Source organism: Brachypodium distachyon, chromosome 2, assembly GCF_000005505.3.
Source record: "Brachypodium distachyon strain Bd21 chromosome 2, Brachypodium_distachyon_v3.0, whole genome shotgun sequence".
In the NCBI taxonomy this organism is placed as follows: Eukaryota; Viridiplantae; Streptophyta; class Magnoliopsida; order Poales; family Poaceae; genus Brachypodium; species Brachypodium distachyon.
Window position 1 is genome coordinate 6,522,270 of NC_016132.3, and position 24,164 is coordinate 6,546,433.

Below are 24,164 nucleotides of genomic sequence, written 5' to 3' on the forward strand. Positions count from 1 at the left end.
TCCTGATTCCTGACGAGTGCTGCATCAACAAGGTAAGCAAACTGCTGGCTTGTTGTGTGTGCTTGATGCCTTTGACTGTCGATTACTAGTACTGTGGTTGTTCAAGCAGGGAGCAAAGTGAATCAGTGATGCTTGAGGGGGTTTAACACTTGAAGAGAGTGAGGGTTTTGGTTACCTAGCGTACCGTGGGGGGCGACGAGGTGCGGCGGTCATGCGGGAGGAGAGGATGTGGGGATCCCGCGGTCGGTTGGTCGGCGGGTGCAGGCAGCGGCTTCACTGCCGTCTCGTGCTGGCCTGGCCTGCCGCCCTGCCCCTGTCCTGTCGGACGTCAACCAGCAGCGCGCCTGGTTGGTTGTTGTTGCCGATCGACCCTCCAGCTTGGGTAGGACGGCGCAGCACGTGTCCGCCTCCGGGAGTCCGGGCCGTTGCGGCGCCGGACCATCCGCTCCTCCCTCCCTCGGGTCGCCGGAGATTGGATCGCGATTACTGCGCGTGGGGAGCCGAGACCCTGCGATGCGGCGCGAGGCCCTGCTCCGGGCTGCATCCTATTCCTATAGGGCACGAACGCATCAGGAACCAATCATCTGGTTCTTCTTTTAAAAAACCGGTTATTTCGCTATTAGAAGAAGAGCTATACTGCAAATTAAGTCTTTTTTTTAGCGTATATACAGTAAGGTTGTTTTTTTAAAGAGATCAGATCAATGCATAAACCCATCTACTCGTCTGCTTGCCACTTTCATGTCGAGTCTAAGAAATAATTGGTTGCATGAGACATCATGTTTGCCAATGGTATGCAGGAGTAGGAAGGAAGTAGATGGTGTGATAAAAATGGCGGTTTCGTTGGTGATCCGGTCAACCGGTGGCAAGGGGGGACGTCACCCTTCTTTTCTTTTTTCCTTGTTGCTCTTTTCTAATCTTGAGATGTGTTTTTATATATGGTGATGGAAACTATGGGTACTAGACTCCTGAAAGCCCCCTAGCATTGTCTAGAGTTCTTAGTCATGCCCCTCTTTATTCTTGATTCGTAACTAGTAATCATATGAAATTTTATGCGTGCCATCATTACTTCGAGATGAAGCTAGCTTACGTTAGGAGGCCACTCCGATGCCTGTAGCCTTAGGGTGGTTAACCTGGACACATTTTAGGCTACGTCCCTTCGCGTGGGTTTCCATATATCCTTTTTTCTGAATTTCCCGAATATAAAAAATAAAAAGGTTTTTTATGCACTTCCAGAAATTGTTAATAGATTGTAAGTAATATTTCCAAATAATATAGTAAGAAAAAAAGCAAAATTAATATTTAAACTTAACAAACTGTTTAGACATACAAAAAACTAGTTAATTTGGAGGTGTAGATAGTCCCGTTCATCAAGATGTGAGAGCAGTGGAGTTAGGGGAAGATGGTGAGCAAGCATAACTAGCCATTTTTCAGCGGGGACGCAAAAGGATTGACGCGCGTCTAAACCTGCCCAATCAGTCAATGCTTAGATTTTTCTTCACGACAAGCAACCCATATGGACAGGTGGCCCATGTGGAGATCAAAAGCTAACGGGCAGCTAGGGAGCGCACGATATCGGACGATGGACGTTGCTAATGGCATGAGAAGGCTTGGAGGGCATGCCATTTTTGTTGTTCTTAAGAAGGAAAGAACTCGGCGCAATAGTTTGCCCTCAACACTACCGTACATATAAATCCATCTCCCCTCTCCCCTCTTTGCCATTCCAAATCGCCACCATTTTCTCTCCCCTCATCCCTCTTTCCTAGTCTCCATTCAAATAATGAGTTCCTCTGCCTCCGTTGGCTTGCCAGATCTAGTTGGTCGATACGGTGGACGTCAAGTGGGGGCACCGACGCCCCCAATCATCCGGCACCGTCGCTGTTGCAACAAAGCCTCGCCATCAAGGTCAGTCCCCTCGACCCCTTGCCTTCCTCGATCGAGCAATGATGAATGCTGACACGTGACTGTTTGGTATGTATATTTTCATTTATCAGATTTAATTTGTGTTATTCAATTGAAATTCATTTTTTTGTTATTGATAGTAATACAAGGTTTCGCGATAACGAAACATTAGTATATGCTATGACCAAAATTAGAGTAATAGATCTCCCATATGCAAGCCAAGTAGTGAATATATACGCCTCGATAGAACTTGATTTCTTGCGGTTAATCATTATTTAGTTTTGTTCTTTACAGACTTTAAGAGCGTAGCAAAGGTGCCACACCACACCATAGAGATTCCAAATTCTTGCCATTTTGTTTGTTTGGAATCCTTTTTGCAAAAAAAACATTTGTACCTCGATGATCATAAGATCGATTCATGTTTACTACTTAGCACTATATGCGGTGCTTTTATAGTTTTCAAAAGTTAAATTATATTTGTATTTTTTACAGTAAATAAATTATATATGTATGTAACTTAGAAAACTGTGTTTGGATCGACTTAGGTGTACCACAAGTTTCTGAGACAAAGTACGGGTTCCAGGTACATAGACGTGTCCATAGATGACCTATCTGAAGGCAAATAAATGATTGATCTATGAATGGAATCGGATAAAACTGATAGGTACAATTTTACTGTCATAGCCTCATAGGATTGATCCATAAATGGAATCAAATAAGTGCGATAACTTTAGCAAATTTTGGTATAAATTAATTAAATACTAAGTATTGCCCGTTTCAAGGCCTAAAACTTGGAAGCATTTTACAAATCAATCAATAGGTATTTATGGATGTTTAAAATGTGCCCAAGTTCTGGGTCTCAAACAAGCAATGCTTAATTATTAACTAATTTATACCAAAAACTTACTAAAGTTTATTTCAGTTATTTGATTCAATTTTAAAAAAAATAACGAAATACAATTAAGCAATATTTTAGTACAAATTAATTAAGCATTAAGTAGTGCGTAGTTTTGGTCCAAACTTGGAAGCAATTTACAAATCAATCAATAGGTCTTAATTGATTTGTAAACTGCTTCCATATTATGGTCAAAAACACGCACTAACTAATTCTTAATAAATTTATATAAAAATTACTATAATTTATTTTCTCTTGATTGATTCCTAGGAACAGGGAAACTGATCTGTAAAGCTTTATGATTATAAGGCTGATCGATATATCTCTAGACTAGAATAAGCAAAAAATTACTTTTAGCAGGCCTTACTAGCCCAAAATTGGGGCACGTTTTACAAATAAACGAAATAGGGATGATTGAAAGTTTTACCATCCTAACCTCATAGGGATGATCTATCAATGGAATCAAATAAACAAAATTACTTTTAGCGAACATACTTTATAAATAAAAATATTATGAATCAATCCACCTCTTTATTGATTCGCAGTAAAAAGGGAAACTGATATGCAAAGTCTAACCATTGTAGGACTTATCTATCAATGGAATCAAATAAATATAACAATTTCTGCATATTTTCTGTCTAAATTAAGAATGAAGTATTACGCACGTTTCCGCCCAAAAGTGGGGTGCATTTTACAAATCCATCTAATACCTTTTCAAATTTTAAGGAATATGAAACAAGACAAAGTTATCATCATTCCTTCAAATTTGAAGAGGTGTTGGATGGATTTGTAAAATGCACCCCACTTTTGCGCTAGAAACTCACCGAGTACTTTATTCTTATTAGACCGAAAACATGCAGAAAATGTATTGGGTGGATTCCATCGATAAACTACTATTAAATTTTGCAGGTCAGTTTGCTATTTTCCTGGGAATCAATAAAGAGGGTGGATTGACTTGTAAATTTTTTGTTTATACAATATTTTTGCTAAAAGTAACTTCATCGATAGATTAGTCCTATGATGGTAAAACTTTGCAAATCAGCTTTCCCTTTTCCTTGGGAATAATAACCCTATGATGCAGGCATTTGTAAATCGCACCCCATTTTTTGGCTAGCTCCTAAATTATTTTACGCCAAAAGTCTGCAAAAAGTTATTTCGGTTATTTTGGTTCTATAGATAGATCGTTCAGTCCTATAATGATAAAGCTTTGCAAATCACTTTCCCTTTTGCCAAGAATCAATCAAGAGGAAATAAATTTTAGCAAGTTTTTGGTATGAAGATTGATTTGTAAGTTGCTCCCAAGTTTTGGGCCCAAACATGCACTACTAGATTCAATTGGTAGATTGGTCCTATGACCGTAAAATTTTGCAAATCAGTTTTACGTTTTCTGTGGGAATAATTATTCCATGCAAACAGCTATATTTGTAAATGCGCCCCAGTTTTGGGCTAGAAACATACTCCTTAATTATTTTATACAAAAAACATGCTACTAACAACTATTTCAGTTATCTGAATATTTTGCAAGGTTTGTTGAGGTGGATGGGTTTCCATTCACCTGATCTGTACATATGAAAAACTTCTATTGAGTGTTAATATATGATAGAAGGAGCCTCTCCTAATTTTTTTTCTTGGTCAAAAATGTACTTTCGTTAGGAAAAAAAAAGGTCCAGATGAGCAAAGAGAAACAGAGATGCAAAGGTAGTGATGTAAATTAAGGACCGAAATGAGTCATGGAAAATTCCTGGGCGTTAGCTGAGCAAGGGAAATCCCCTAAAGAAATATCAAAAGAGTTCTATTATTTCTATTGCTTCGTGAAACTTTCATACTTTAAACATGACCTATGAAAATTTTGCTTGTAAAGTCTGAAAAACGATATACTTGAATTTCATCAACGATGTTCTTTTTTAGATGAAAGGAACATTGCTCTCGGTTTCATTAAGAAAACCAAAAGTGTTATAGAGGTTCATACAGAAAATAAATATTAAGATGGAAAGAAACGTTGATTGCCAGCAATTAAAGCACTCTTATTATTACAGAAAATTACATGTCATGTGCGTACATCCCTATAGGGGGCGCAGCCCTAGGTATCCAAATAAGAGACAATATCCGATTTAGCATCTTCTAAATTAGTTAGGCAACAGATTAAGATAGGAATATTAAGATATAGTTTATCATGAAAGTAGAGATTAGTTTCTTGGATGCCAAGTTGAGTCCTCCCTATAAAAGGCCGCCATGTAATCTTTATGGGGCAAGCAAGAATAAACCAATCTAATTATACCTCCTCCCAACCCTTGAGGTGCGGCTTCCTTTCATGGCGCCGTCACGCCTCTTGTGTCCAGGGTCACCTCGTACAGGCCCTAAAACCATTATCCCCATGTTTACATCAGTTCAATGGAGTCGATACAAGCTTCTAATCAACCTCTTCCTCGATCCTTTTCACCATTGGCTTCCATCCATATCTTGAATGGAACACTTCAGTAGGGACAGACGACAGTAGATGAAGTTCCATCTTCAACTTGCCTTTGCTAGCACCCTTTTGAAGTCCATCTGAATGTATGAGCCAATGACAAATAGAGAACACTATGTTTATAGGACCCTTAACCTGTTTTTTCTCCAAATAAGAAGCATTCCTAGCTTTCCAAATAGGTTAAAACAAAAATCACGATATACGGACAACCCGGATCGATCCCTATTAACACTGACAGAGAGCAGTTCATGATCAGATTTATCATTTGCAGGTAAAATTAAGTAAGTGACTTAAGTTTTCAGGCAAGATGGAGAGAGCTAGACTTTTCTAATGTCCAGGATAGCTGAGGTTCAAATTCAGTTTGAAATGCAGCAGCATTTGCCTGCAAAGAACGAAAGCAGTAAGGAAACAGGGTTTTGCACGAAGATAGTCAGACCATGTTTAGAACTACCTGAATCTCACCAATTCAGCAGCGTAAGCAGTTGTTTCAACAGCACTATTAGCAGCTTTGGATTTCAGAAAACTGTATCATCAGGGCAGTTGCTTCCAAGATTGAATCCATAAGCTCGCCACGCTGAGGTAGTCCTCCATCTAAGACCCAAACTTCATTGTGTCCAAGAACTCTGAACATCCAGCCATAGGCCCAGATGCAGCTAGCTTGCGCGGAATGTAGCCGCTAGTGTGCGCCGCTGCCGCCACTGCGTGCGGGCAACACAGCACGAGCACCTTCACGCACTCCGGAGTCCGGACCACTAGATAGATAAGATACAAGATAGGGACCTCGAACACCATGGTGTGAGCGCGCTTCTACCGCTGCTTTGCCTACAGCTCTCACAGCCAACAGCAAGAAGGGATTGAAAGGAAGGGGGTGGTGGCCGCGGGGATTGGGATGCCACCCCCTTCCTCTCAAGCACCAAAATAAACCAAAAGGGCTAGGGAATTTCAAGAAGGGATTGAAAGGAAGGGACTCGGATTTGCAGACCGGATGGTAACGGAAAATACAGCCCAGTATCCTTTTCCCAACTTCGTTGTTTTTAGTTTTATCCGATCGCCAAACGAAAATACTGCCATGTGGCGAATCACATACTTACATGGGTGACCGCATTTACATTTACTACTCCCTCCGCTGATTTAGTAATTCCGACCAGAAAGAGTACTTGAATTTATTCAGTCCAATTGGCGTATTCACAATTACGAGACGACTGTGGTGATTTTGTCGACTTAAAAATCTGCCGGTTCTGTCTCTCGAAGGTACTCATAGTGATAGACGGTGCGTGTTTGTGTGTGTTCGTGTTTGTACAGTGTTTCAAAAAAAAACTGTCATTTGTGTTGTTATGCATGTCTCTTACTCCCTCCGTTTCTAAATATGTGCACTTTTGGCCTTGTTTTTAAGTCAAAGTCTGTAAAAAAGTACAAATATATACAACACAAGACTAGTACCGTTAGGACTATTATTAAATATATTTGTGCATTGCATTTGTTTGGTTTTACATAGGTTGATACTTTTTATACAGTTAAAATTAAGAAAGTTTGACTTACAACAATCCCAAATGCACAGTATTAAGAAACAGAGTGAATATGCCTCAACCATAATAAGGTACTGTATACCTCCCTGCTAGGTATCACTTCAAAACAGAAAAAGTTAATGCACTTCTTCTATCTCATGATATTCTAATTACTTTAGTTGCGGTTGTTTATGCTTCACTCCTGTTGTATTTGAGGAAATCTGTTGGATAACAGTGTTGGGCTCCAATGTACGAAGAAAAGGCTGCCAAGTTTGTGGATGCATGTAGCGTGATGCTCGTGCATATCTTTTATTAGTAGTGACTGATTGTATAAAACATATTCGTAGTTACTAGAATTACTTGTGGTATATCATGTAGCTCTTCTAAGCTGTTCTTAATTTCTGGCGGGTCACTGTAGATATATGTCAGTGCATGGTTGGATGGATTATATGTGTTCTCCCCAGGGTTTGAAATTGGTCGAATTTGACCATGCCATGTGATAACATTAACAGGCAATGGAAATGGTACCAAACAAAGCCAACCATCTCCAACTTAGGATGATGATTGATCCATTGACCAACCTTTGGAAATCAGTAGCAAGAAAACTCCCGATATGACAGGACATCACAATAAATATAAGTGCATACTGTTCCAACATCAGTGCTAATTCAGTGCAGCACTCAACAAAATTCCGATTCCATGGTGCGTGGAGCTAGCCGTGGACACGCTGAAAAGGCACTAAACAGAGCCGACCAAACTGATAGCACAAGCATCAGTTCTGCTAATTTAGCTGAAGAAAGCAGCAACCGAGAAGTCAGTGATAGAGTATACTCATATGCCCAGCCTGACGGGTGCATTGAGCCGTCGGGTCGTTTTCTTTGCACGGCTGGTGTATTCCCTAGCCATCTAACCAGGCCTTTTCGTTAATTTGGTCCTTGAGATGCGTGATCCCTGCTACCTAGCCTGGTCAGCGATCTGACGCGAGCACAGACGAAGAACAGAAGAGCTGGCCTCCTTAAATAAACCAACATGGGTAAATGAACGGGTTTGCTACAGCACGCTGCACATACAAACAATTGACGCGACCCACATAAACCTGGGATCGATGATGATTATACATTGGAGACATACAAACATAATTTGGTGGCCCGTGTGATCCATCCATGGAGGACAGACGGAGTTCCAATCAAACTAAACGGAAATGGCGTATGCCCTGATCAGCAGCAGGCCGTGAGCCACCATCCCGCAGAGGAACCCCAAGGCAGCACTGGATCCAACAAGCGATACAGCAGTGCACACAAGCATGACGAACGCCTCCGCCTTGGACGCCATGTCTCTGGCCGCCATGGCCAGCTCCACCCCCGCAAACAATAGCAGCACCCCGAGCAACCCCGCCGGGAACGCAACGAGCACCTTTAACACGGACGCTCCCAGCACAACCCCGATCGCCAGCTTCATCGCGCCCAGCGCCGCCACGCACGCCCCGCTCCTTCCCCCGAACTTGTACTGCCCCGCCAGCCCGCCGGCGCCATGGCAGCACGGCATGGCGCCGAACCAGCACCCGACGAGGTTCATGGCGCCCATCGTCACCGACACCGACGTCGCCGACGCCGCCTTCCCCTCCTCCCCCGGGAACAGGTCCCGGGTCAGCTTGCACACCGCCACGACCGAGTTGAGCACCGACAGCGGGATCTGCGGCACGGCGCCCTTGACGAACCCTTTCTTCCACGCCTCCCGCGGGATGCGCACCACGCGCATCCTCGACGGCCCCGCCCGCAGCTCCCTTAACGCCGCCGGGTGCCTGATCACGGCCAACACCACGCCCACCACGAACACGATCACTGCCGACGGCAACCGCCGACTCCACCTACGCCAACGCGAAGAACAAGAAGAAGAAGAGTGATTGTTCTCACTAATACTACTATCCTCTGCTTCTTCTTCTTGGACGGTGACGGCGTCATCGCCGGCGCCGTTGACGAGGACGATGAAGACAAAGGCGGCAAACGCGAGGACGAGCCCGTCGAGCCCTGCCCAGGGGCGGCGACCAAGGGACTTGCTCTTGGCAAGATCCTGGTCGTAGCGGATATACTTGACGGCGGCCATGGCGAAGGTGAGGCCCTGGGCGAGCTGGATGCCGCGGACGACGGGGAGCGGCACGAGCCAGTAGACGAGCCGCATGAGGCGGGTGACGCCGAGGAGGAGCACGAAGCCGGAGGTGAGGATGCCGGCGGCCATCATCTCCGGGACCCCGAAGGACGGGTCCGAGAGCGCCACGGCGGCGATGGTCTTCATGGGCTGGACCGGCATCGGCACGCCGTAGACGAGGCCCGTGACGAAGTTGTAGACGCCCGTGAAGACGAGCGTCGTGCCGAGGTCGAGGTCACGGGAGAGCGCCAGGGAGAGCACGATGGGGATGTATGTTCCGAGGTCGCCCATGGCGCCGTTCAGCTCTGACCATACTGAGGGGAATGTTAGGTTGTCGCGCGCGCGGGCGATTAGGTAAAGGGAGATCGGGCCCCGAGGCTTCTTGGCTTCGTCGATGGCTAGCGCCTCCGGGTCGCCGGCGGGGTTCACGGTGGTGGCCATGGCCAAGCGGGATGCTAATCTTGGCAGCCGCGCGCCGATTGAGATGGTTTGTCTGTAAATTTACGGCCGGGACGCAGCATTTATAGGCCGAAAGAGTTGTGTTCCGTCTCTCCTTGGCTAGAGCCTGTGCACTGTGTAGTGACTAGTGTGTACTGGCAGCAACAAAAAGCTATCCCCCAACAAATGCTATGTGATCTTTTTCTTCAATTTCTTTTTCTTTCCACTCCAATGTCAACTGCATGTCATAGGAGATGCATGGATGGCCCATTGCCGCACCAAGAGACGGGCAAACTAACCATCCTCCAGCGCAAACTCATGCCACTCTGTCTCTGTCGTTCTTCAGAGTTGACTACGTTTTTCTCTTGGCAGCAACGGTGGCCAGACTGTCAAGTGAGATCACACCAATATCCCACTTCTAATTCAATTTTTTGATTTTGTTTCAAATTTTTAGCCAAATCCTTAAATTAGCAAATCTAAAATGAAATAGAAACGAGAGTTAAGTGGGATCCCACTTACATCCATCCCTGACGGCAGCGCCAGCGCCGCTAGCAACCGTAGGTAAGGTACTACTCCTTATAAGTCATTGTCACGGTATTTTGTGTTTCTTTGGAACATGCACCAGCATAAATGAAAGGAACGACTTTGTTGATCTCACCCTAAAAAGACTGACGTTCGATTCTGACCTCAACTTGCTCTCTCTCTCTCTCTCTAAAAAACCCTACTTTCAGTGCGTATTGCATATGCATTAGAAAAGGGAACAATGAAAGGAATGACAGCTAATTGCTAGAGATATATCACAAAAAGAGAAGACTTGTTTGATAGACTAGGGTAACTAATTATACAAAACATGCTTCATCTCTAGACAATACTTGATTGACCACCGTCATCCATGCTCTCATTCTCATCTTCTCTCTGTATAAATCAAAGCTTATTCTCAGTATGTATTTGCATATGCATTGGGCAATTGAAAGAGGAGAAAAGAAATGGCAATTAAGGTTATCAGCCTGTATGTAGGGTAGGCGAAGACAGCTCTGGCAGAGTTTAGTCATCAAAGGATTGAACGGAGAATCTGCAACAACTAAAAAGATATTCCTGCCACTGTATTGTACCATACCAGATTATGGAGTATTTTGAAGGAATTAGTACTGTACTAAGATTTCAGATGACGGTACGAAAACAGCGACGGATGAATGAATCTTCAGTGCGTACGAAACCTTTATCAGCTTGTATTAATAAATTGAGTAAATTTCAAGAAATCACAGTTTTTGGAACAGTTTTTTTAACGAACCACACATTTTGCTAATTTGTCCGGAAAACCACGCTTAGCCTGATTGTGGCCTAAAGGCAATGATTAAGCCGTTTTTACAGTTTTCCTTACACATACGGAGCCCACTGTTTAGTCGCCACGCAAACCTGCGAGCCGGACAGGGGCGTCGGGTCCGAGCGGAGACATGCGGGCAGAGGCGGGAGCCCCAGGTCAAGACGGGGGTGGCAGCGGGTCGGATGGGACGCGCGCTAGCAGCGGAGGGAAGGCAAGCGAGCGGCAGCGGCGGGTCGAGCGGAGGCGCACGGGCGGTGGCGCAGGGTCGGAGCTTGATTGTTTCATCGACCAGTCGCTGTCACAGCTCACTGTTGGGGAATAACGTCGAATCGCGGAAATTGACATGATGATGGAGTCACGACACTTCGTGACACGACTGCTGGTGCTGCTGCTGGATTGGAGGATTGGGAGCAGGATTGGAGGCGCGCGCCATGGAGAGAAGAAATTTTGCTCTTTGTGCCTTCGATTTTGGGTGGCTGCAACTTCTAGATGCAAATAAACCAAACACCAGAATCGAGGCCGGCGGCGCCAGCAAGAAGATGCGCCTCCGCCTCCACGTCCCTGCCGCACCGAGAGAAGACGAGCCATCGCGGCTCTGCCCCCGGCCAGCAGGAGGAACGCTGCGTCCGCCAGGCGGGATGCCGTGAGGCTGCTCCCCGGGCCTGGAAAAAGGCAGTGACGAGAGGCTTGCGTGCCGGGGGACTGTCTGCAGCGAGGTGGTCTCTTCCTCAGCTCCGGCGGCCTGGCTCTAGCGGCTGCGACGGGAGCCTTGGGACGGGTTAACGGGCCGTCCGACGTTGCAACTCACAGTGGGCTTGATCAACGGTTTTAGGCCACTTGAGGACAATCAGCCCAAAGAAACATGGTTTTCTGAACAAATTAGCAAAATGTGTGGTTCGTTGAAAAGACTAACTGAAGACGTGGTTTCTTGAATTTACTCTAATAAATTAAATTACAAACATCTATCCAATGGTCAACTTCCAGAGGACGCGGTCCGGCTTTTTTTTAAACAAACCAGGCATTTATTCGATCACTTAGGCTGCTCATAGTGAAATTAACTTAGGTAGTAACATAAGATGCCAACTAGGCATTTTGATGACATGGCATGATATTAAATGAAAAAAAATGGGAGGTGGTAACTAGATATATGTTATCATAACATCACACAAATCAAGACAAGAACCTAATAAATAACACAATACATGACACGACACGTACACATATACGTTACTATCCAGCCCCAGCCTTAGCCTTGGCCTTAGAAGAGTACATGGGTTCAGCTTTCATCTGCACCCGACGAAGTTTATGGAGGCGAGCTCGGGCGTGTTCTCCGTGGGCGATGGGCCGTGGGCGTTCCACTGTGGATCAAGATTTTTATCTGGCAGCTTATCAGGGCCGGGGGCACCTCCAACAACGACATCCTCCACAGCCACGACCCCAATACCGGCGCAAGAAGACACGGCCCCAGCACCGCCCGGAAGGTGGAGAATGTCGATATCTTCTTCGAGTTGCGTCAGGGAGATCCCGCATCACGGCGACTGGAACCTCAGGTGTTTACTTGAATTCCTTGCTCAAGTGCAAGGCCTATCGGGCGGGCCAGTCCTCGGCCCATGGTTAAACTGTTCTTTTGTGGCTCAATGTTGGGCTCTGCAGACTGCAGAGGATTCCGTACCACGCCAACGGGCCGCAAACAAAATTGTGGATTCTCAAAACAAAATAAAAATTGTATGGACACCAAGTAGATAAGAATCCAAGTGATGGCCCGTGCGTGTGGCAACCAACTTTTGCATTGTTGGATCTGGATTACTGTGACACCGTCGAAAATATCACGGATCCATGTTCCATGGCACGATATATCGACCGTCCTCCACGCACATAGAGATAGAGGTACCCCTGACCACGCAAACAATCTTGTCACTCACAAGCACTCGCATTCCCTCGCGTCACTCGAAAAGCCACTTGACCCTATCCTGACTTCCACGTACACTGCAGCCGTTGTACAGTTTGCCACGGAACTTGAAGTCCTCAGTTTGGGAGAGAAAACATCCTAGGCGGGCAACAGAAGTACTCTACCAGCATATCTGCACTGCAGCGAAATCTTGATACTTTTCGCCTAGAAATTCACTGTTCTTCAGTTCAAAAAAAGAAAAAAGAAAACCACTGTTCGTCCCGTCCCTACATCGCCCCCAAGGTCAACACTGATAGTAGTAATAGGAAGCGTCCAATTATATGCAGCAGACAAGGAAATGTTCACCAATCACCACCTCCGGAATCGTGTTAATCAAACCGAATCTAGATCGCATCATTCTCCTCTTAAATTACCGCTGCTGCTACTACATGTCCCACACGGAACAACATCAGTTCATCCCTGCAGTCTGCCGCCCATGGCGATGGCATCCTCCGCCGGCGGCCCGCTGCTCCCCGGCGGCGAGGACCGCCGCGGCTGGAGGTTCCACCTCCCGGCGTCCATCCGCCTGAAGACGTCGGTCTGGTCGGAGCTGGGCGGCGCCGTGGGCGACCTGGGCACCTACATCCCCATCGTGCTGGCGCTGTCGCTGGCGTCGCACCTCGACCTCGGCACCACGCTCATCTTCACGGCGCTCTACAACTTCGCCACGGGGTTCCTCTTCGGGATCCCCATGCCGGTCCAGCCCATGAAGTCCATCGCCGCCGTCGCGCTCTCCTCCGCCCACCTCACCGTGCCTCAGATCATGGCCGCGGGGCTCGCCGTCGCCGCCATCCTCCTCTTCCTCGGCGCCACGGGCCTCATGACCCGCCTCTACCGCGTCCTCCCGCTCCCCGTCGTACGCGGCGTCCAGCTCTCCCAGGGCCTCTCCTTCGCCTTCACCGCCGTCAAGTACATCCGCTTCGCCCAGGACTTCTCCCGCTCCTCCTCCGCCTCCACCGCCGCGCCGCGCCCCTTGCTCGGCCTCGACGGCCTGCTGCTCGCGCTCGCCGCGCTCCTCTTCATCCTCTTCACCACCGGATCCGGGGACGACGAAGACCAAGACGTCGTCGTCAGAGACGGCCGCCGTGCTCGCTCCTGCAGCCGCGTCCCCGCAGCTTTGATAGTGTTCGCGCTTGGGTTAGTACTCTGCTTCGTTCGTGACCCGTCCATCTTCCGAGGGCTCCAATTCGGGCCGGCGCCGTTGGGATTGGTGAAGATTACCTGGGACGACTTCAAGATCGGGTTCTGGGAGGCCGCCGTGCCGCAGCTCCCGCTCTCCGTGCTCAACTCCGTGATCGCCGTCTGCAAGCTGTCCTCCGACCTGTTCCCGGAGCGGGCCGAGCTCTCGCCGGCCAGGGTGTCCGTCAGCGTGGGCCTGATGAACTTCGTCGGCTGCTGGTTCGGCGCCATGCCGTGCTGCCACGGCGCCGGCGGGCTGGCCGGCCAGTACCGGTTCGGCGGCCGCAGCGGCGCCTCCGTCGTGTTCCTCGCCGCCGGCAAGCTGTTGCTCGGGCTGGTGTTCGGCAACTCGTTCGTCACGATCCTCGGGCAGTTCCCCATCGGCATACTGGGCGTCATGCTGCTCTTCTCCGGCGTCGAGCTCGCCATGGCGTCGCGCGACATGGGGAGCAAGGAGGAGTCCTTCGTCATGCTCGTCTGCGCCGGCGTCTCGCTCACTGGCTCCAGCGCCGCGCTGGGGTTCATCGCGGGGATCGTGCTGCACCTGCTGCTGCGCCTCAGGGAGGTGGACTTCAGAGAGCTCCTCTGTCGATTCAGAACGGGGCGGCGATTATCGGTCACTAAGGCTGGGGAAGACAGTGCCGGAGATGCTTGAAGAATACACAAATTTACTGTATTTCTACGTGTAGCCCTTTGCTAGTACGGAGTATTTCTCTGTGGCCCTTCTGCTATTGCAATCTTGTAAGTACATAAATACGCAAATGTATTCTAAGATTTATATTTTGACTAATTAGGATTTTTTTTGCGGGATATATAAGAATTATAGTAGTATAGGAAAATCATCTCATCTCTGCTGATTCTATGCAGTCAATATATCCTATTCAACCTTTCAGAAAAAAAATAGTATGGTACCAGGATCTACAATCTGTTTAGGAATCACAAAGTCTGATTTGCCTTGTGTCGGACTTCACTACTGGTTTTGCTTTTTTGAACAACGATCTGGTTTAAAAGAAAGTATAATACGGAGTATGTCAAACGAACTTGGTATCTCGATATTGCTTTATGTATTCGGTAATGAAGTTACAGGACATCACCCTTTGACAAGCTAAAATAACCTCATATTGGAAAGCCCTATGAGTCGTCCACCTCAAATAGTGGGAAGTTAGGTTATCTTCAAAACTACACATTGAATCCGTCTTTGAGCGTTCTTGTTTTGAGACTTATGAATACTGGATGCAACCGGCTGAAGATGGTGTCTCAGGGTACCTTGAATCGGGTTGGCTGGCAGTGTAGTAGACGCTTTCAATTATATATTAAATTGTCATGATTGATGCTCTTAGTTGGTTTATTCTTGTATCCACGATTGCTTGTCGGTGACTTGTAAGATCTACTCTTTATAATTTGCAATAAAAATGGACTTCCACCCTATTCGGAAAAAAGAGAGACACCCACGGATGAATCAACAAGGAAAAAAAAAACTGAAAACAACAGAAAACGAGCAGCGAGAAACACGGGTAAGTCCGTGTTACACAGCTGTTTTTATGTTAACACGGAGAGCAAACACAGCTGTTTTTCTTATTAAAAGACGGTCAAACTTAGGGAGCACGTTCTCGTTTCAAAAACTTATAGAGCCGTTGGATAGAGTAATAGGAGTACTCCATTTTGCAGGAAGTTGAAAAAAAAAATCCTCCTGCTAGTCCTACTCAACGATACTCTGAAGCTGGCAGGCAAAATATGTCAGCACTAGTATACTAAAAAAGATACTCTAGCTGGAGATGATACGAACACGAATATGTCAGCACTATATAGATTTCAGCTCTGCTCTGCAGGACCGAAAAACAACAATTCAACAAGGGAACCCCCTGGCCATGGCTAACACCACCACCACCAACGGCGCCGCTGCAGGCAACCATGCCGGCAACGAGTCCGGCCGCGACCATATCGTGGTGTTCCCCTTCATGGCCAAAGGGCACACGCTCCCTCTGCTCCATTTCGCCACGGCTCTCTCGTCGCACCCCAGGATCCGGCTCCGCGTCACAGTGGTTACCACGCCAGCAAACCTCGCCTTCGCCCGCATCCGGCTCCCGTCCTCGGTGCGCCTGGCCGTGCTCCCGTTCCCCTCGCTCCCGCCGCTGCCGCCCGGCATCGAGTCCACGGACGCCCTTCCCAGCGCGTCCCTCTTCCCCGCGTTCCTCCGCGCGACGGCGCTCCTCGAGGAGCCCTTCGCCGCGTTCATGGCGTCGCTCGGCCCGTCCCCGCCGCTGGCGCTCGTCTCGGACTTCTTCCTCGGGTTCACGCTCCGCGCCGCGGCCGACGCCGGCGCCCGCCGCGTCGTATTCCACGGCATGTCCTGCTTCTCCATGGCCATCTGCAAATCCCTCATGGCGAACCCGCCGCCACGGCCACCGGCGCCAGGCGACGGCGGCAGCTTCCACGTGGCCCGCATGCCGGAGCGCGTGAGGATGACGGCGGAGGAGGTCCCGGAAACGATAGCCAGGATGTGCAACCTCGAGGCCCCGATGACCCGGTTCGTGATCGACCACATCGGCGACTCGGACACGCGCAGCTGGGGCATGCTTGTCAACAGCTTCGCGTCGCTGGACGAGGACTACGTGGCGGCCTTGGAGTCCTTCTACCAGCCTGGCGCCCGCGCCTGGCTGGTGGGCCCGCTGTTCCTCGCCGCCGGCGTCGGCGACATGGAGGAGCAGGACCCCGAAGGCTGCCTGTCCTGGCTCGACGGCAGGGCGGCGGGGTCGGTGGTCTACGTGTCGTTCGGCACGCAGGCCCACGTGGCCGACGAGCAGCTGGACGAGCTGGCCCGTGGGCTGGTGGGGGCCGGGCATCCGTTCCTGTGGGCCGTCCGGTCCGACACGTGGGCGGCGCCGCCGGTGGATCTGGGGCCTGACGGACGGATCGTCCGCGGTTGGGTCCCGCAGAGAAGCGTGTTGGCGCACCCGGCCGTTGGAGGGTTCCTGAGCCACTGCGGGTGGAACTCGACGATGGAGAGCCTCGCGGCCGGAAAGCCCATTCTGGCCTGGCCCATGTTAGCCGAGCAGAAGCTGAACGCCAAGTACATCGCGGAATTCATCGGCGCCGGCGTTAAGATGAACGCTAATGGGGGCATGGGAAGGGCTGATGAGGTGGAGCGGAAGGTAAGGAGGCTGATGGACGGCGGCAGCAAGGAAGGGCGGAGGATGCGGGAGAGAGCCGCTTGGGCTCAGCAGGCGGCCAATTCGGCGGTGAGCGATGGTGGCACTTCACAATTGGCGTTGCTGGAACTGGTCAATGAGCTGCAAGGAACATACTGCGATGTCATCGCACAGAAAAACAAATGCTAATGATCGGGGGAACAATGCAGAGTAATTCCTCCGTTTCAACCAAGGATAAATCATACTATGTGTCTGTGAGATGCATGAGTGGTGCTGGTGTTATTCTATACCGACAGCAATAATACAATCGCCCATTATTTATTTCTCTACCACTCTCAAAGAGAAAGAATCTGTGTTGCTACGTGGCCTTCGTTTCCTTTCACCCCTTCCATCGCTCTACTCGCCTTCTATACATCTCCCTTCGCTCCACTCATCCGCCGCCCCGCCGGCTGCGCGTACAATGTGTTCTACTATTCCACTGCCTATAGCTGTAAGAGACGATCTACTATGCTTTGAACTTCCTCCTGATCAACCCTCTGAAGAAATCAAAGCTGCAATACACAAAACCGTGTCAGACTTCTTCAATCAAGATGACATTTGATCGACCGTTACGTTCTTCACAGGCAAATGCCGGGAGAAAAGCATATACTAGAATATCTAATGGATTGGAAATGAACAAATGACATTATACCTGTTACCATCAGGGTGCAGTTCACAGCTTTTGCCGTCATCACCAATCGCATGTAAATAACCACTCGGAGTTAGTCCCTGAAAAGATGTAGTCTGGTTAGGGAAGAGGAAATATATAATCAATTATCAAACGTAAGTTCTTTCCTTACCTGAATAGTGACTACACTGTCTACAGACTGGCCTTCGCCTTCAGGCACATCCTGTACGATGACTCTTTGGCCACTACATAACAGTAAATATTACAACATCTTTAATATGAAACAACGAAAACCTAAACATATGAAATGGGTAAACGATAAAAGTGAAGTGGTGGCAGGCTAGCAGAAGTCAATAGGTTACTAAACTTTAATCCAACAAACCAATAGCAGATAGTACCTCATACCTATGAAGCCATGAGTTGTAGTATCGCTCCTCTAGAGCCTTAAAGCCTGCAGTAAAAAGTGATGATGTTATGTACCCAGTTCACAACAAATCGTTAAGAAAATTCAACTTAAAATTGCGAACATCACTCCTAAAGAAAGAGAAAATTTATCATAAAGTAACATTATGAGACGTAAAAGTGAACACTACGCACATAAACTTGAAGCATATTCACATATATATTCCAGCAAAAGAAAAAGGAAATAATGACATAAAAGTTACCTTGATTCGTGAATATCTCGAAAAGATCTTCAAATTTGTTGAAGAACGATGCTAGTATATCCTCTTGTTTCAGTCCCGGTGAATCAGCATTTACTTTTCTAAGTGCAGCATTTAAACATGTTGTAGGCTCCTCATTATCAACGTTTAAACCAATACCTGAAGAAGTAATAGTAGTTTTTATAACGAATAGCTTCAAAACTGTCTATTCTGATAGTACTTAATCCTCAATGTTTAATATTAATATATCACTAAAACATTGCTTACCAGTACAAATATTGTAGACTTTCGGTTGGTATGACGAGGTACAAAGAATACCACCAACTTTTAACCCATTCAGATATAGATCATTAGGCCATTTTATCCTTACATCTAACTTTGAAAGCCCCTGAGTTTAATCGCATATATTGTATAAAATGTCGTAAGCAAAAAAAAAATAGCCTCGCGAACATATTCATTGTGCAATTAATGACATACATATACATAACAAACAAAGACCAATAACAATTGGCAGTCCTTACCTTAGCACAGGTCAATTCTTTGATGGCTTCGGCCATAGCAAGGCAAACAACATATTGCATGAGAGGCAGCTTACGTGCATCACTCATCTGTGATGTGAACGAGAACATGAGACAACCTGGAGGTGATTCCCACACATTTTTTGATCGTCCTGCACAAGTTGTTGGAAACAATATTGCATTTTAACATAAAGCAAATTGAGTCAATGATTAAACAAAAAGGTAGAACACTCAAATTCTTAACAACCTCAAGATTGAATTTAGCGTACAAAAACATTTAAAGTTTGGTGAAAATTCAAAATTGCAACACTACCATGAGAAGAATTACATATGACTTGAATGCTGAAACACATCGATTTCTGAAACTACTATTTTCTCCGACATTATCCTTTTTATAGCGTTTTCATCACATAGATGGCATGGATCATTATTTTCTCAACAAAAATTATAACCTTTCAAGCCATTACGTCCCATGGATCACACAACAGCAGCATCGATCAAAGCTACGACACAATTAAAAAAAACTACTCCCTCCGTCCGGAATTACTTGTCGAAATATTACATGTAACCAGACGCTTTTTAAACATAGATACATCCATATTTGGGCAAATATGAGACAAGTAATATGAGTCGGAGGGAGTACATGAATTTGCATCTGAAATAAGCTTGTTTTGTTCACCCAAGGTGTACTTTCACAGATGATTATCAATTACATCAATTGACCATTTACAAATCCAAATTCACTCTTTCTTGTTTTGTTCGCCGACATAGCAGAGCTTGTTTTGTTCTTTGTTTATCCATTGATCCCATAAAACACACATCAACTTCAATGAAACAAACAATGAAGAAGAGAGCATAATTAATCCACCGAAAGTGTCAGTCAGACATTGATCGCCAAAATAGCAAAATCATCAGAGCAAAGACACAATAACAGCTACAAACAAGCAGCAACCAAAGCATATGACGCACCTCTGCCTTTGAACTGCACGTCGGCCACGCACACAACGCCCACCGGAAGCTTGGCGAAGTTCCTGCAAGCAGGTCGCGGAAGTAACTTAAGGAAACAATCCCAATTTGGGCGATTCGACAACAAAATCCATAACAGTTCGTTTGGATGTAGATATTCAGGGTCAGAAAAGGGGATTCAAGAGGAGAACACTACACTCACTGTGACACGAGGTCGTGCGTGGAGCCCATCCTCGGCGACCAGAGCATCCACCTCCCGAAGCGCCGCGCCCGGAGCGCACCCATGTAAGCGCCCGCGTCGAAGCCCGCGTCCACGCCGGCTGCGGGGGCAAGGGAGACAGTGACCCCGCCTCCGCCGGATTCGCCCTCATCCAGCGAGATAGAACCGGCGGAGGAGGCGAGGAGTTGCTGGTCCTCGGGGGACTTGGCGGACAGCACGAGGAGGGTGACGGCGGCGGCGCTGGCGGTGTTCCTATGTGCGGACGTGGCCATGGAGGTCGACTCCCGGGGGTTCCAGTACAGGTAGCGGCGCAGGTCGACCGCGGCGAGAATGGAGGCGGCGGCAGCGGCGACCGGTGGAGGGAGGCGGACGGGTAACGGCATCGTGTCTCCGTCCCTTTTTGTCCGTCCCGTTTCGAGGGAGTAGCTGGTTTAGTTCGCCGGGCTGGGCCTTATAAGTGCTCACGTGAACGAACCTTGGGCTTCCGGCCTCGTTAGAATAATCTTGGGCGAGTCGGTTAATAAGAGTTCTATAGTGCGAGTACTGGTCCGGGTCGCATGTGGAGTACCGGAGTTCATCTCCTAGTCGTGTTCCTAGCTTCCTCTAAAAAAAAAAGTCGTGTTCCTAGCAAGCAGCAGCTGCATGTGTGCAAGTACTGAAGTACTAGAGTTGGGGTTAGAGTCCGAATAACTAGGTGTGGCCTGGCCGTATGTGTACATATACGCAGGCATATACGGATAGATTGGACAAACTTCTGAGAAGAGAAAATAAAATAAAAGATGTCTTAAATTTGTTAAAATTTGGATGTAGTTAGACATGACTTAGTGAATAGATGCATTCAAATTTAGTCAAAATTGAGACATTTTTTGTTGGACGGAGGAAGTAATAAAATAAAAAATTACCTTTGGCTCTAAAATTTCTGTGATCTGTGCTGTGCATCTTTCATGTGATTCATCTTGTGACAAACACGACATCCTTCGCCATCACATGCTATGCGGACTACGATTTTGACCGCCCACGTCGAAGTAGCTGGTTAGTTCGCCGGCCTACCAGAATTAGACCTTAAAAGTGTTCACATGGACAAATACCTTGGGCTTTTGGCCTTCTATTTAATGCATTGGAGTTGATTTAAGCTTATTTATCGGGGACCGGGTTACCAGAAAATGAATTATGTTTCTGCATACGTTGTTGGTTTGTGAGTCACTAGCGACAGCATCAATCGTCTAGAACCACATATATGGTCGATTTTGCTAACAAGGGATTCCACCGTGGTTTTTTTTCTTTCTTTTCGAAAAGGTAACACGCCCCAGGCCTACCGTAGAAATATGCACAGTGCTTTCCGTTAAAACCACGAGACAACTTACGTGTCAAATTCAGAGGAAATAGCAGGGATTGTAGATCATTTTCCCGTAATCTCTCTCAATCTCCACTAATCTAGAGAGATCTGAAGCAAATCGAACAGGCCCTCAAAGTTATTTATTGTTCATGGTTAACATTGTCCTTTTCTTTTCTTTTTACGCAATGCACCGACTTAGACCATCCTCAATAGGCGTCTAAGTCGATGGGGCCAACCGATGCAGATTGGCGTCGTAAGAACGACCATGTCATCCATAACGGCATCCTCGACAAGGACCGTTACTTAGGCCAACTCCAGCGGCGCGATCCATTTGGCCGGCGCGGTCCGTTTGCGCAAAACGGACCAAATGCGCGGTCCAGCGTGACAACGCATTTCCGCCCGCGTCCGCTTTTCAGTCCGCGGATACGCATTCCGGACGCAAATCTGCGTCAGATTTGCGTCCCCACGGACCAACAAACGGAGCGCCGCTCAGTCGGCGCGTCCTCCTCGGTCAAAGCTATTCGTTTCCCCGTCGCCACGTGGCGGTGATCCATCTCCATTCCCCACCCCACCCACCCACTTCGCACCCGAGCCAAAGCCCTAGCTCCCCGGTGAGCACCAACCACCGCAAATGGCGCCCAAGAGGATGTTCCCACCGGCGAGGACCGACCATGAGGCTGAGTCCTCCTCCGCCGCGCGCGACCGCTATCCCGCGACGCCCTTCCGCCTCACACCGGTGAGGAGGAGCCGGGAGGGGCGCACGTACGTGGAGGTGCGCACGGCGGCGCACTACTGGCCCCACGGCATTCCTCTGCCGTGGTCCGACGTCCACTTCCTGCACGAGTGGCACTTGAACCCCGAGCGGGTTCCTGTGCCACCGGTCCCGGCAAGCGGCCGCACGCACCAGGTCGAGATCTCGCGCCGCCGCTCCGAGCTCCCCGACGACCTCTGCGATGACCCGGACTTCGCGGAGGACTCGCGGGACGCGTGGTTCGAGTCGGAGCACGACCTGCGTCGTCGCTCCTAATTCTTCGCCGCCGTCCCGGCCTGCCGCGGCGTGCCCCTGCCGCCTCCAGCCGCCGCCATCGTCGTCAAGGAGGATCCCGGCAAGGAGGTGGCGCCGACGCTGCGTTTGGCCACGGAGGAGCGGGCAATGCTGGCGGCGGCCATCCAGGAGTCCAAGCGTGAGGAGCTCGGGCGCCGGCCCGACCTTGGGGCGACGCTCTACCTCTCCCACCTCCCGCAAGAAGGAGCCGCAGCACCGCCGTTGGCGCAAGCTGAACCGTAGCCCGAGGAGGACTGGTCTCCATGGTCGGACGGCGACATGGAGGCGTGGACTCCGGAGCATGAGGTCATCAACTTGGATTCGGGTTCCGAGTAGATGACCTCGTAGTAGTATTATTTTAAGTTTATGTTTAGTTTTAATCTATGTTTAGTTTTAAATTTCCAGTTTAATTATGTAAATTATGAATCTATATAATGAAAATGGGTCGTCTCGTTGGACGCAGCCCGCTACCTAAACGGACAGTGCGCGGATCTGTGTCCGGCCGGCAATCCAAACGGACCAAAACGACCTCAAAAGTTGGTCTGTCGGGTCGCGTGGCTGGAGTTGCCCTTAACACACCCCACCCCCCCTCTCTCTCTCCCTTGCTTATGTTTCTTCTTCCTCAATTAACTATGTAATATCTATGACTGTGTGCATCGATTGATGTAGAGGCCGGAGGTTACCCTCCTTTTCGAAAAAAATGTGATATCTTCTTTCAAGATAGCTTTTTCAGTTTAGACCCACGTATCATGCTCTTTTCTTCTTTCACTTCTTTTCTTATAATCTTGGTCCTTGTGTCTACACTGATACTTTTTCAATAACCATCTTTTCAATGTTTTGGTCCACATCAGCTTAAAAAGAAAAAAAAACATAAGTAACATAAGTAACCACTTAATAACTCTGTTGGAAATGTCCAAATACAGTTGGACGGTGTGAAGCCGGCAACATGGCAGGCAGGCAGCCGAGAGAAGACGGAGGAAACAGGGAAAGAAACCAAACAAAGCAATGGACACCAACCAGACAACCAGGCGGCGAACCGACCAACCAACTTGTGCGCGCGTGTCTCCCAATTTGGCCTTGCCACGCTAGCAGATCACGGCCCTCCTAAACCAGACCAAGCGAAGCACGCGCGCACAGAGCCGATCTGTCATTGCATATTTGCATTGCATGATCTGCCCCACAGCTCAAGCCTGGAGGCAAAAGTTCTCGCCAGCCCCATCGAACACTGTCACTGTCGGTACGTTTTCCGTCGCCGGCTCTGCTCCACTCGCGTACAAGACAAGCAGGGGTTTCTTACGTCCGATCTCCTTTTTTTAAGTTTCTTTGGCTCTACACAGAATCTAAACGTTAGATACCATTGTAGCCTGCTTCTAAACATAACGCGGTCATTAACTGGCGATGGAAAGCCAAGCAAGCGTAAGCGAACAGCAAGCATATGATTAACTCTTACAGGAGTAGAATGGAAAAAGGAAAGAGTGTGCTAGCATAAGCATATCATGGTCTCATGGATAATGAGCGTCTGCGTTTAGTCCAGACGTGTGCCTGAATATTTTTCTGGTTCTTTTCTACTTGCATAAAATTAATAATTATTGAACAGTTCTTAGCGTCAGTTTTGAAATAGGAGTAGTTATTTCTCACTCGTGGGTCAATTGCAAAACCGGTAATATAATTGGTAATGTGGTTGTGCTTGAGCGACTTATATATCGGAGGCCCCATGTTGTAGACTGGGACCAAAATTAGAATGCTAGCGTACACATGTTAGGAAATAATCCAAACAATAATCGGTTTTTCTACTTTCTCC

At 47.9% G+C, this 24,164-nt stretch overlaps 4 protein-coding genes and 1 long non-coding RNA gene across 6 annotated transcripts; 2 read left to right on the top strand and 3 right to left on the bottom strand.

Moving 5' to 3' along the window:
- Window positions 1-4,936: 4,936 nt before the first annotated feature.
- On the bottom strand, window positions 4,937-6,159 carry LOC112270806. Its single transcript, XR_002963185.1, has 2 exons — window positions 5,724-6,159; window positions 4,937-5,643 (listed from the first exon to the last, which is right to left on the bottom strand). It is a non-coding gene; the product is annotated as an uncharacterized LOC112270806 (long non-coding RNA).
- Window positions 6,160-7,762: 1,603 nt separating this feature from the next.
- LOC100843952 (molybdate transporter 1) lies at window positions 7,763-9,452 on the bottom strand. The gene has a single exon (XM_003565496.4). The coding sequence runs from the start codon at window positions 9,350-9,352 to the stop codon at window positions 7,958-7,960; it is 1,395 nt and encodes a 464-aa protein (XP_003565544.1). The 5' UTR covers window positions 9,353-9,452; the 3' UTR covers window positions 7,763-7,957.
- A 3,133-nt stretch (window positions 9,453-12,585) lies between these two features.
- LOC100831228 (molybdate transporter 2) lies at window positions 12,586-14,590 on the top strand. Its single transcript, XM_003566125.4, has one exon. It carries the CDS (start codon window positions 12,920-12,922, stop codon window positions 14,453-14,455), a length of 1,536 nt encoding a protein of 511 aa, XP_003566173.2. The 5' UTR covers window positions 12,586-12,919; the 3' UTR covers window positions 14,456-14,590.
- Window positions 14,591-14,750: 160 nt separating this feature from the next.
- Window positions 14,751-17,274, top strand: LOC100844254 (scopoletin glucosyltransferase). The gene has a single exon (XM_003565497.4). The coding sequence runs from the start codon at window positions 15,576-15,578 to the stop codon at window positions 17,136-17,138; it is 1,563 nt and encodes a 520-aa protein (XP_003565545.2). The 5' UTR covers window positions 14,751-15,575; the 3' UTR covers window positions 17,139-17,274.
- LOC100835520 (biotin--protein ligase 2) lies at window positions 17,154-20,415 on the bottom strand. Of its 2 annotated transcripts, none has more exons than XR_002963184.1 (9): window positions 19,965-20,415; window positions 19,766-19,827; window positions 18,800-18,948; window positions 18,546-18,666; window positions 18,282-18,437; window positions 18,015-18,067; window positions 17,789-17,861; window positions 17,641-17,717; window positions 17,154-17,500 (listed from the first exon to the last, which is right to left on the bottom strand). XR_002963184.1 is itself a non-coding variant. In XM_003566133.4 (9 exons), the coding sequence occupies exons 1-9, from the start codon at window positions 20,363-20,365 to the stop codon at window positions 17,455-17,457; spliced, it is 1,131 nt and encodes a 376-aa protein (XP_003566181.1). In that variant the 5' UTR covers window positions 20,366-20,414; the 3' UTR covers window positions 17,154-17,454. The 2 variants fall into 2 exon arrangements, 1 of the variants encoding a protein (XP_003566181.1); XM_003566133.4 differs by having other exon boundaries at window positions 18,022-18,067; window positions 19,965-20,414.
- Window positions 20,416-24,164: the final 3,749 nt, after the last annotated feature.